Source organism: Nomascus leucogenys, chromosome 4 (assembly GCF_006542625.1).
Source record: "Nomascus leucogenys isolate Asia chromosome 4, Asia_NLE_v1, whole genome shotgun sequence".
In the NCBI taxonomy this organism is placed as follows: Eukaryota; Metazoa; Chordata; class Mammalia; order Primates; family Hylobatidae; genus Nomascus; species Nomascus leucogenys.
In genome coordinates this window covers 53466880-53480693 of record NC_044384.1, presented here as the reverse complement: position 1 = coordinate 53480693, position 13814 = coordinate 53466880, and the positions used below count along the sequence as shown (strand labels likewise).

Sequence of the window (13814 nt, the reverse complement as noted above, 5' to 3'; positions counted from 1 at the left end):
AAAGAATAGTGAGGCTTCTTTATTTAATTTTATTTTGGGAGACAGAGTCTTGCACTGTCACCCAGGCTGGAATGCAGTGGCATGATCTCGGCTTACTGCAACCTCTGCCTCCTGGGTTTAAGCAGTTCTCTGCCTCAAACTCCTGAGTAGCTGGGACTACAGGTGCCTGCCACCACGCCTGGCTAATTTTTTTTTTTTTTTTGTATTTTTTAGTAGAGACAGGGTTTCACCATGTTGGCCAGGTTGGTCTTGGAATTCCTGACCATGGGTGATCCGCCTGCCTTGGCCTCCCAAAGTTTTGGGATTACAGGCGTGAGCCACCCGCCTGGCCAAGGCTATTTATTTATTTCCCTTCTCCCTTATTTAAACGTTTTCCTGGGCTGTTAGTGTCACATGAGGTAAAAGCTAATTCCACTACAGTTTCCATTTTGAAGCTCCACATTTCTTCGTAGGCTTGGGGCCATTGTGAGAAATCTTAAAGGCTGAGCACTGGAGTCTAAATTTTTGTTTTAAGCACATTTGTTTTAATTTCTAGTGTTCTCGATAGCTTCCCTTTTTAGAGTATTTGTTCCTAATAACATAGCAATTACTTTTTTAAAAACTAATTTATTTTGAGGCTGGGCACAGTGGCTCATGCCTGTAATCCCAGCACTTTGGGAGGCTGAGGTGGGTGGATCACGAGGTCAGGAGATTGAGACCATCCTGGCCAACATGGTGAAACCCCATCTCAACTAAAAATACAAATATTAGCCGGGTGTGGTGGTGTGCGCCTGTAGTGTCAGCTACTTGGGAGACTGAGGCAGGGGAACCTCTGAACCCTGGGAGGCGGAGGTTGCAGTGAGCAGAAATCGTGCCACTACACTACAGCCTGGCGACAGAGCAAGACTCCATCTCCAAAAAATAAATAAATAAATAAAAACAAAACAAAAAAAATCCAAAAAAACCTAATATATTTTGAAATTATTTAATACAGAAAAGTTGCCAAAACTATACAAAGTACTCAGCCCCCTTTCCCAGATCCCCCCAATTTTAACATTTTACTGCATTTGCTTCATCTCTACCATTTTTATTTTTTGTTTTTTGAGCAGTCTCTCTATGTAGCTCAAGCTAGAGTGCAGTGGCACGATCTCAGCTCACTGCAACCTCTGCCTCCCAGGCTCCAGCAATTCTCCTGTCTTAGCCTCCTGAGTAGCTGGGACTACAGGCGCTCAACCACCATGCCCGGCGAGTTTTTTGTATTTTAAAGTAGAGACGGGGTTTCACCATGTTGTCCAGGGTGGTCTCGAACTCCTGAGCTTGATCCGCCCACCTCAGCCTCCCAAAGTGCTGGGATTACAGGACTGAGCCACCGTGTCCGGCCTTATCTGTACCCTTTTCATTACCCTTTCTACACATACAATCATTAATCCCCTCCCTGTCTTCCTGCCTTCTTGCCTTCCCCACTTCCTCTCTTCCTCCCTTTCTTTCTTCCTCTCTCCTCCTACCTTCCTTTCCTCTTCTTTGTTTTTTCTTTTTGAGAACAGAGTTTCACTCTGTCACTAGGCTGGAGTACAGTGATGTGATCGTGGCTCACTGCAGCCTTCACCTCTCAGGCTCAAGCAATCTTCCCACCTCAGCTTCTTAAGTAGCTGGGACTACAGGCACACACCACTACGCCTGGCTAAATTTTGATTTTTTGTAGAGACAGGATCTCCCTACAGTGTTCAAGCTGGTCTCAAATTCCTAGACTCAAGCAGTCCTCCTGCCTCAGCCTCCCAAAGTGCTGGGATTACAGGCATGAGACACTGTGCCCAGCCATTTTTCTTTTCTTAACCTTTTTGAAAGTAGTCTTCAGACATGATGTTCCACCACTCCTGAACATTTTCATATGTAACACTATCATCTAATGCACAGCACCCATTCTGATTTCACTAGCTGGCTTAACCATGTCTCTCTTTCATGGTCCATTTTCCCATTCAGGAATTTGGATTTATGTAGTTGTCATCTCTTTTCAGATTCTTTTAGGGTTTCTCAGTCTTTCTCTTTTATGCTCTTGACAGTTTTCAAGAGTATAAGCCTTACCTTCTGTAGGATGACCTTCAACCAGGGCTCATCTGATCTTTCCTTATGATTTGACTTAGGTCAAGCATGCTTGGCAGGAATGCACAGAAATGATACTGCACTCTTCTCAGCTGATCATATCAAAAGGGTCATATTGGTACCTACTAGTTCTCTCCATTTTAAACTTGCCATCTCCCCCACTTTTTGATTTTTATTTTTTTGAGACAGGGTCTCGCTTTGTTGCCCAGACTAGAGTGCAGTTGTGTGATCACTGCTCACTGCAGCCTTGGCCTCTTGGGCTTAAGCAATCCTCCCACCTCAGCCCCCCAAGTAGTTGGGACTACAGGCACATGCCACCACACCTGGATAAATGTTTTCATTTTTTAGAGATAGAGTCTCACTATATTGCCCAGGCTAATTTTTCCCTTTGTAATCAATTAGTTTTTCATAGGACGGCATTCTAAGATCATACCAATATCCAATTCCTCATCAAACTTCCTTGTGTTAACCATAGCATCTGTTGTGATGTCTGCCTAAATCAGCTACCTCTGTCGTGGTTGCAAAATGTCAATTCTTTATTCCCATCAACTCTCCTCCTTTTATTAGCACCCTACCATGTGGAAGAGCTTTCCTTCTTTATTCGTATTAGTATGGGCTCATGATTTCTCTTTGTCTCAATAGGTTGCAGTTCATTACTGTCATTTATTTTGTTGCTCAAATTGCCCCTGAGTGGAAGACCTTTCCAGCTGGCCCTTCTGTCCCTTAGTCATGTGTCCATCCATCACTCACTGAGCATGTCCTCACTTTCAGGCACAAGGCACTCCAGGCCCAGCTTATACTTTTCGTGCTCTAGCCCCCAAATCAGCCATTTCTCTAAGAAGCCTGCCTTCTTTTCTGTTGAGGATGACATTCAAAAACCGAGCTTAGGTCATACAGTATACTCATTGCTAAAAGGGTGTCACTACATGTAGGCCTTCTCAATGGACAGATCTAGGAAATGTATATATGGTATGTGTATATGTACACATGTTTATATATATACACACAAATGTCCGTCTGTAACTATTTCTGTATCTGTGTATATATTATAAAACCGTGAGTTCATATGGATACCTGCAACTCCAATCCAGTGCCTCAGAGTTCCTTCTACCCTTAATCTCTCCATGTTTGTAAAAACATTCTCCAGTCTTGAGAAACTTGGCTCCCATTATCCTTGATATGTTTAACTTATGTCCTCTATCAGTTATTTAATCAATGTAACTAATCTCTCATGTAGCCATGCTGGCTGACTCCTCTGTCTGCTACTACTAATTTCCCCACCCCATTTCATTGTCTGTGTAATTGGCCACCACGCTCATAGACCCATTCCTTGATGAGACCCCCACTTCCTCACCACCTTGTATTATTCACCACTGGCCTATACCTTCACATGCCCCAGCTCCCCATAAGGATATGGAGCACCACAGCCTTGTCACAGTGCTGCTTCCCGCTGTTCCACAGTCTCAGTCCTCACATTGACACCCATTGCACTGGGAAGAGCAGGAAGGTGGGACAGAAAGATGCTCTTTCTTGAGCCCTCAAGTATTATAAGTAAGCACTTAGTCATTGTAATGAGGTGGTTTATTGGTATTTTATTTCCACTTACTGTGCTGTAAACAAGGTCATAAACTATTAAATAGTAGTTTAGTTATTATTGAATATAATAATGTATTATACTTGCTCTTTATCTCCTTTGGCTTTTCCTTCTTTACCAGACGTCTAAATGTTGGATTTAGTAGTTTTGAATCCTATGCTACCTTCTCTGTCTTCATTCCCTTTTGAGTTTGTATCTCCATTTCAGCCTGCGTTACGAAAATCTGGACTCATACCATTAACTCCCTACTTGACATGACTTCATTGGCTAATAGTTATTTCAAAATTAATATGTCCAAAACAGCTGCTGTTATTCCTCTCCCCTCTAAATACCTTTTACTCTTATAGATTTTCTTGACTCAATAAATTACACCACCATCTTCCCAGATGTTCAAGCTAAAAAACATAGGCGTCATCTTTAACTCCATTCTGTGTCTCCTCTCTCCCTGCATGCAAACCACCTCCTATCTTATTTCTAAAATGTATCCAACTTTTCTTCATCACTATTGTCATTAGTCTAATTCATCTTTCACTTGGACTTTCATATTAACTTCTAAGTAGCCTTCTTTTCCTTCTACAGTCCATTCCTCTATTTCTCCTACTATGGTCAGAATAATGTTTTTATAACAAATCATGTGTGTCTCTTTTGCTTAAAAGCCTTCAGTGGCTTCCTGTTGCATTTAAAATGTAAACTTCTTACCAAATTTTAAAAGGCCTTATGTTATTTGGCACCCACCTACCTCTCTGAGCTTGCCTTGTCACCTACTCTGCTCCAGGCACACTGATCTTTCTGTTCCTTGAATGTGCCCAACTTAGGATATTAGACTTCTAACTAGGCATCTTGAACTTACCATTGAGTTCCCTTCCCCTAAGTCTGCTTTTTCTTAGATCTCTACTCTCTTAGAAAGTTGCAATTACCATCCTCCAAGATGCTTGGGACAAAATCCCAGGAGTCATCCTTGATTCCTCTCTTTACTTCATGACCGACATCCAGCCCGTCAATAAATCTGATCAACTTTACCTGCAAAGATATGTTTTGAATGCAACCATTTGTCATCTTCTGTGCTTTGATGCTAGTCCACACTGCCCTTATCTTCTTTCCAGTCAGTCTCTTCTTCACAACAGTTGTTTTAGAGCAGTCTACGAATTGCTCTGCGTGCCTTTGCGTTCAATCTTGGATCCCTACAGTGCACCCTCTACAGAGTGGCCAGAGCCTTTTTTTTTTTTTTTTCAAGTGTTACATCAGTGGCATCTCACCCCTGAGCTCCAAACACGCCAGTGGATTTTTGTTGTTGTTGTTGTTTTTGAGACGGAGTTTTGTTGTTGCCCAGGCTGGAGTGCAATGGCGTGGTCTCGGCTCACTGCAACCTCCGCCTCCCAAGTTCAAGCATTTCTCCTGCCTCAGCCTCCTAAGTAGCTGGGATTACGGGTGCCCCCCACCATGCCTGGCTACTTTTTATATTTTTAGTAGAGACGGGGTTTCACCATGTTGGCTAGGGTAGTCTTGAACTCCTGACCTTTGGTGATCTGCCCGCCTCAGCCTCCCAAAGTGTTGGGATTACAGGCGTGAGCCACCGTGCCCAGCCCAGTGGATTGTTTTTATAGCTAGAATTAAACCCCCAATTCCTTATCATGGCCTACAAGGCAACACATGATCTCCAGCCTTTCTCTTTCACCTTTTTTCTGTGCTTCAACCACATGGGCCATCTTTCTTTCCTCGAGTATGTTCACATTTTAAGGCTTTAGCAATTACTGTCCCTTCTGCTTGGAATGTTTTCCTCCAGATCTTTGCATGACTACATCTTTTTTGTTGTTTAGATCTCTACTCAAATATCACTTCTCAGAGATGTCTTCCCTACTATCCTAGCTAGAGAAGTACATACCATACTTCTCTATCACATTATTCTATTTATTTTCTTTATTTTTGTTTTTAATTTTTAAATTATATATATTTTATTTTAAAATTATTATTATTAGTTTTTTTGGAGGCAGGGTTTCGCTGTGTTGCCCAGGCTGGAGTGCAGTGGCCCTATCTCAGCTCACTGCAACCTCTGCCTCCCGGGTTCAAAGGATTCTTGGGTCTCAGCCTCCCAAGTAGCTGGGACTACAGGTGCATGCCACCACGCCCAAATTAAATTTATTTTATTTTGAAACAGGGTCTCATTCATTTGCCCAGGCTAGAGTGCAGTGGCATGATAATAGCTCTCTACAGGCCTTGATCTCCCAGGCTCAAGCAGTCTACCCACCCACCTCAGCTTGCTGAGTAGCTGGGACTATAGGCACGTGTCACTATGCCTGGCTAATTTTTTAAATTTTTAGTAGAAATGGGGTCTTGCTGCATTAGACAGGCTGGTCTTGAACTTGAGCTCAGATAATTCTCCCACCTTGGCCTCCCAAAGTACTGGGATTACAGGTGTGAGCCACTGCCTCTGGCCTATTTAATTTCCTTTATGGCACTTAACAGTGTCAGCAATTAATTGTTTTGTATTTTTGCCCATCACTAATATTTTACATATCATAAATGTGTTTCATTTTTATAAAATTGTTTATTTTTCTCTTCTTAAAATGTAAGTTACTTGAGTTACTACAGTTACTTTGTCTCCTTATATCATCTGTCTCCAAAGGCTAGAACAGTAGCACACAGAGTAGAATCTGTACTATGGATGACCAATAAATATTGGATGACTGACAAAGACTTGATACTGAAATGTGCCCATTTTATGTTGGGGCAAAATATTATATACACACCCACATATATATGTATATATATAATGCATATTTTAATATAAATACATAATATACACAGACTCATTCTCTGGTGATACTATAGCTAGAGTAACTTTTTATCTTTCACTTGAAATGAAATTTTCTTAGTTAGATTGGGGACTAAAATGAAGAAAAATATTACCAGCTTTGGGTTGAATTTTCTGTAGATATTTAAGATGTTTGAAATTAGTAGGCACTCAAATTTAAAGACTATCTCTTGTATTTTCCTTTAACCAAAGGTTCTGGTAAATCAATAAATGTATCAGGTAAACTTATTAAATATGGAAATACGTTTAGCTTTTGTTTAGTTAGCTATCTAGATATTAGCTTAGTTAGCTAAGGTTGCATTTTATAGAACAAATATTCAGATTTATAAGCAGTTAAATAACTGTCATGCTGAGAAAAAAGGATATACATATCCCAAACATGTTTTCCAGTGGACAGATGTTCATAGTGTCAGAAATAAAGTTCCTTACCCTTTGTTCCATCATAGTTTGATACATAGAAAACAGCTCTCTTCTTATGCCAGTCCTGTACTATGGAAGGCGACATCCAATAAACAATTACTGAACATGGTGCATAGCATTCTATTAAGTGCTATAGAGGACCCAAAGATGATAAGACATTCTAATTAAAATACTGAGATGTATTTTCTACTTATAATTTTAGAAGTTATACCTTTAAAGAGAGAGATTTGGTTCAAGGTTTAGTCGGGTTCTTGATTTTAATAGTCCTTGAAATACCTATGTTTTCCCAAATGGCTTCACCTGAAGATCAGCCAGTATTGATTGTTTTTATTCATTTAAACCAATAATTATTCTTTTTTTTTCCTTTCCTTCATCTGTACCATCATTTTTTTAGTTTTCAGTGTTCCTACAAGAACAACGTCATGCCTCAACTGGATCTGACTGACATTGTTAGCATCATTTTCAGTATAAGCTTCCTCCAGGCTAGAACTGCAGCAGCCAGCCCAGATGATGAGGGGGCGGGGGAAACCAGGGTGGGAGTGCAGCTAGACTGGATTGAGGCATTTTCCCCTGGAGCTAAGATATTCAATCACAAGAGAAAATTGTCATTTATTAAATATTTAATGGCAACTGTGGTGTTTAGATGCTAGTAATTTCTACTAAAATTTTCTTTTCCTTTGATAGAGTCGTTCTAATAAAGAAGATCCAGAACAGCTGAGATTAAAGCAGAAAGCCAAAGAGGTAGGACTTTCAAGTTACCATGCTTGTCTTTGTGTTTGAGGGAAGGTTGGCAGCTCTCTCCTGGCAATTAGGTCAGGGTTTATTTTGCTGTTGCGTACCATTTGCAGAAGCCTTGGGGAAGGACAGGAACTGCTAAAGGCAAGGGCAGTACTTCAAACGAGGTCAATGAGTTTGTGCTCTCTTTTTAAAATTTATTTTCAAGACTTAGGCCTGTCTCGAAATGGGTCTTTGTAAACTACAGCAGTATACTTGGAGGAATATAATGTGAGATTTAAAAAAAAAAAAAAAAGAAACTTTTGAGATTTAGCATCTGGGACTGTACAATAGGCTACATTTTTCCAGGGTAATTGTTCGTTTTGTAAATCTGATACTGCTTATAATTCTTTGGCTGGGAGGCGGTACTGGGATTTAGTTTTAAATGGAAAATGCCTCTGGCTTTTAATTTTCTGGGCCCAGCAGTTTTCTGTTCTGGAATGGAGCCCTTGTTTCACACAGTTCATGTTTAGCTGCAGGGGTTTTAGTTTATAGCTTAGACTGGTTAAGCTTTTACTCCCAGAGGCCTCTGCATAGCAACTGTAGAAATCAACAAATAAGTTCATTTATGTCTGCAGCCTCCTCTCAGTAGCTGACTTTTTACATTTCCCAATATCCATTTCCTGACTTTTCTAGCCCCAGAGAAAAAAGCTCCACTAATTGGAGCTTATTTTAATTGAGCCTTAATATTGGATCTCACTGGAGTTGCCCCCAGAGCTGCTGAGAACAGAATGAAATGAAAGTACCTAAGGTTGAAGATGTGGTGTGTGTATGGGTGTGTGTGTGAAATTTTTCACTTGACCTACAGATTCTTTTCCCTCCTGAATAAATCATCAAGCCTGTTCACATTTCTGATTAAGGATCTGACAGCAGATGATAATAAAGACAATTGAGGTGTGAGACGTGTGATATGGAGCTGAAGAAATTGGTTTCTATAGTTACTTCACTGATTTCATGCAATTTTTAAGGATCTTTGTGCTAAATAAGAGTGATTTTCTGAGCAACCTTTTCCCTTAACTGTGCCTCTTGAACTATGAAATTTGTTGTTGCTTAACATTGCTGCAGTTGGCTTCTAGGTGCCAGCAGCAGCAGGTTATTTATGAATGTTTTAAAGGCCCTTATTGTTTGGATTAATGTAGGAATTGAGGCAAAACAAGTGGAAATCTAGTAAGATTCTTACAATCAATGTGGTGTGTTTTCATTAACATAGAGAAGGAAAATACATGAACTCTAGGTGGAGGGATTTCAGGTTTGGGACAGGGAACGCTGGAAAGGGAGAACACTTAAAAAAAAGTTGAAAGCAGAAACATTTTATTTTCAGCAACAAAATAATCCTCATACTGATGTCTTTCCAGTGGAAAATGTATCTAAAATTATTAGTATGAGAACTGTACCTATAGTTCTCTTTAAGCAAACCTGGCATGAGGATAGATTATTTAGGGATGGGCAACCTACTGTTGCTCTGAATCATGGGTATCCCACCTTGTTTTAATTAAGGACTGACTAGATGCTTATCTTCTAATTGCATTCCCTTTTTGGAAAATGTGCAACAGAAAGCTTACCCTTTTAACCTTACCCTGTCTGTTCCTCCTTCATAAACCTTCATAAGCATCTGAATCTTAGATTAATTCTTCCTTCAGCTTTGTATGTGATGGTTTTGTTTTTGTTTGCATTTTATTTTAGTGTTGTTTAATAATTCCCTAAGGGATGAATAGGTGGACAACATTTTTCAAAGAAATCTGTGAGAGGAAATGTACCAAAAAAATGCCTCTGTTAATGAGAACAGGTGGTAGCAAACCTGTGTTTTTCTCTTCCTTTGCACCTCCATGTATTTTTTTTTTCCAAACAAGGTTAAAGGAACTCAATATAACTTCTTTCCAAAATATTTTGAAAGTTTTCTAATTGCTTCCTATCATAAATCCTCTTTGATCAAAAAAAGGAATCAAATACATTGGCCTCTTTCCAAGAACAGAGCCACTCTGTTTTGCAAATGTTTGGTGAAAGTCAAATATTGTCATTTTTGTCATTCTCCTGCCCCCTAGAGTTCTTAATAACTTGAGTGTTCTAAGGGGCTCTAGTTCAGAATCAAATACACAGTGGTAGTGTATTTTGTTTGATTGCATAAATATTGACCATATCTTTTTTTCTTTCTTTTCTTCTCTTCTCTTCTCTTCTCTTCTCTTCTCTTCTCTTCTCTTCTCTTTTCTTTTTTGAGATGAAGTCTCACTCTGTCGCCCAGGCTGGAGTGCAGTGGCATGATCTCAGCTGGGGCAGCCTCCACCTCCCAGGTTCAAGCGATTCTCCAGCCTCAGCCTCCTGAGTAGCTGGGATTACAGGAATGTACCACCGCATCCAGCTAATTTTTGTATTTTTAGTAGAGATGGGGTTTCACTGTGTTGGCCAGGCTGGTCTCAAACTTCTGACCTCCGGTGATCTACCCGCCTCAGCCTCCCAAAGTGCTGGAATTACAGGCATGAGCAACCGTGCCCGGCTGACCATATCTTAATAGAGAGTTGGATTGCTTGCTTGTGTGGTAATTTGTGAGGTTAGCATTTAGGATGCACTAACCACTGTCATGCTGGTATAAACTGTGATGCTTTGGTTTGTGAATTTTTGGTATTTGGCTGTCTGAGAAGTTTTCTTTGTTCACTCATGAATTTTTTTTTTTTTTTTTTTTAGCACAGATGCCTTATGCTTGCTTGATTTAGAACTGATCTGTTTTCCCTTTCAAACCTACCTACCAGGCTTGTCATAGAAAAAAGATTACTGGCCATCTTATAAATGCAGAACTTCGAAGAACTGTTTTCAGAAGCTGTAGGCTTTATTTATGCTGAGAAATGTTTCAGCAATGATATTTCTCCTATAAATATTAAATCACAATCTGAATCCCCTTCATTTCCATATTTGCTTTCAACTGTTAAGGACTAGAATTCTTAAGCCAGGTGTAGTGGCTTACACCTGTAATCCTGGCACTTTGGGAGGCTGAGGTGGGTGGATCACCTGAGCTTAGGAGTTTGAGACCAGCCTGGGCAACATGATGAAACCCTGTCTCTACTAAAAATACAAAAAATTAGCTGAGCGTGATGGCGCACACCTGTAATCCCAGTTACTCAGGAGTCTGAGACATGAGAATCGCTTGTATCTTGGTGGCAGAGGTTGCAGTGAGCCGACATGGTGCCACGGGACTGACCCTAGCCTGGGTGACAGAGTGAGACTCTGTCTCAGAAAAAAAGAACTAGAATTGTGTGTGTGTGTGTGTGTGTGTAATGGAATTTTGCTCTTGTTGCCCAGGCTGGAGTGCAATGGCATGATCTCAGCTCACCGCAACCTCTGCCTCCTGGGTTCAAGGGATTCTCCTGCCTCAGCCTCCCGAGTAGCTGAGATTACAGGCATGTGCCACCATGCCTGGCTAATTTTGTATTTTTAGTAGAGATGGGGTTTCTCCATGTTGGTCAGGCTAGTTTTGAACTTCCGACCTCAGGTGATCCTCCTGCCTTGGCCTCCCAAAGTGCTGAGATTACAAGCATGAGCCACTGCGCCTGGATCATTTCTCCTGTAGTTTTTCTTTCCTCTAATAAAGTTTTAGAGGCTGTTCATCTTTGCATTCCAGATATAAGGACAAATTGTGTTAAACTGGACAGGTTTTTATAAAAGTGTCAAATAATTTCTTTTCATTCTTCCTGTTGACTTCTACCAATTTTGTCATTCTGTTTTGGCACTTAAAAACAGACTGCCTTTGGGTTGGCCTCCAGCCTAGTCCTATTCCATTGAAGAAGTTCCTGCTGCATAGTGTTCTTATTGACCTGACAGGTTTTCTGTCTATTTGAAAACCAGCTGATATGTCTGTGGATATTCCTGTAATTCAAACGCTTTATTTTCAACTTACAGGCTGTCTTCTTTCCCTTTCTCTGTTGCCTGAAAAAACATTATAAGCATCCTCTCTCTTTTTCTCGCTATTATAACTATATTTTCTATACTAGCCCTTTCAAATTCTGAAATGTTTATGATTTTTCTAGATACTTTTCCTAAAATATAAGTACCTGCATTCTTTCATTTTACCATCTCTTTGTGAAAGTTTTGTTTTAGTTGGGTTTTTTTTTTGTTTTTGTTTTTGAGAAGGGTCTCACTCTGTCACCCAGGCTGGAGTGCAGTGATGCGATCTGAGCTCGCGGCAGCTTTGACCTCCTGGGCTCAAGCGCTCCTCCTACCTCAGCCTATGAAATGGTTGGGACCACAGGCACATGCCACCATACCTGGCTAATTTTTTTAAATTTTTTGGAGAGTCGGGGGTCTCCCAGTGTTATCTAGGCTGATCTCTATCTTGTGGCCTGAAGTGATCCTTCTGCCTCAGCCTCTATAAGTTCTGGGATTACAGGCGTGAGACACTGTGCCCCGCTGAATTTTTTTTTTAATAAATAGATTACTAATTGCTAAACTCTAACTTCAGACAAGCAGGCATATCTTTATTTAATGCAGCTGCAAACTTCTATGATATGTGTGTTATGTGTCCTAGATTAAAATCTAGCCCTCAGTATTTTCTTTTCTTAGCACATCATCCAGAATTTTGTAGAGCTATTTGTCTGACTTTGCAGTTCAAACATTTTGATTTGATTGTTATATATTTTGTGACCCTTATTTCCTTTTGAATTTCTTCTTTCTCCGTTGGGAAATGTGAGTTCAATGCATCTGTGCAGAGTGAGACAAAGAATTCATTTACTATCTTTTTACCAATTCCTAGCTTTCCACTTTGATTTGTTATCAGATGGTGAGGGAGAAAGAGGAAATCAAGACTTGCTGGTATATTTGCTTTACAATGCAACCTGTAGCAACTGGGAAAAAGAATAAATACTAAATGATTAACATGTAGACCAGATTAGAAGCCATGTATCCTAAAGTTTTTGGGATTTTTGTTTATAGAAAATATAGGTTATAAAAACTGTTGGTACAATTCTTCATAAAACATTGTACAAGAAATAAAATACTGAATAAGGCTCATTACTGATTAGAAAATATTTAGCTATGAGAACAGCACAGTATATTTTTAAAATGGAATTTGAAAATATATGAAGTCAATGAAAGGTGATAGTTAGGTAAACTATTAAATTATATCAATTTGTATTTAAACTTCATGCAAGTTCTACATGGCCAAAATTCACAGAGTACTGGACAGGGACAAATGAAACTTGTCATAAAAAGTACATTCTAGCAATCAAATTAATATAGCAAGAGGAAGACGTTCTTAAAATGACAAGTTATAAATAACTTGTGTATGACAGCAGAGAAACAGATTGAAAGGTTTCAAAGCATTGATAGTCTAGGACAGTGGTTCTCAAACGTTGACATGCATAAAATTATCTGGAGAGCTTGTTAAAATACAGATTACTAGGTCCCACAACCAGAGTTTATAATACTGTAGTAGGTCTCGGTAGGACCTGAAAATGGGATTTCCAATAAATTACCAGATGTTGCTGCTATTGCTGCTGCTGCTGTGCAGATCACACTGAGAACCATTGATCTAGGATGAGAAAGAAGGGAGGCTTTAAAATTCGTTACTTTTATTTTCCCACTAACTAAATGGTCAAAATACTGTGATTTGGGAATCTGAGATTTGGCCTCTTGAACTGTCATAGTTCGTTTATCATCCATTTATCATTCATTAGGTTCTCTTGGAACCATGAAAGCTTCACTAGGTTTCCTTTATGGATATTTTTACAAGATAACTTTAATGGTAGTATTTCTTTACTGGTATACCTTAAATGGAAAAGAAAATATTAGAGATTCATAAGAAGATTGCATGCATACTTTATTTTGATGTGTAGGATCTATGTGTTTTGAGAGACTTATTACTCTCTTAGTAGAAAGATGCCTATTTAAAAAAAATATAGCATTGAACTGGAAGTAAAGTATCTTGGATTCTAGATTCAGCCTGCCATTATCAAGAGCTTGCTTTGGGGAAAGTTACTTTAATTCTTTGAACTTACCTCTGTTTCCTTGTATTTAAATGAACTTAACGATTCCTGCTCTGCTTATATTGCAAGATTGTCATAATTTAGGGGAAGGCGAGGCATAAAAGAAAAAACCAGTAGCTTATAAACATTAACTGTAGGAACATTTTTTTTTTTTAATGTAGACATT

At 39.5% G+C, this 13814-nt stretch overlaps 1 protein-coding gene across 1 annotated transcript in view; it reads left to right on the top strand.

Moving 5' to 3' along the window:
• Positions 1 to 13814, top strand: part of TAF4B (TATA-box binding protein associated factor 4b) — a 167913-nt gene that overhangs the window by 99178 nt on the left and 54921 nt on the right. Inside the window, exon 13 of the mRNA XM_003261982.4 lies at positions 7590 to 7646. Coding sequence (XP_003262030.1) covers positions 7590 to 7646 — 57 coding nt within the window. The remainder of the gene's footprint in view (positions 1 to 7589; positions 7647 to 13814) is intronic.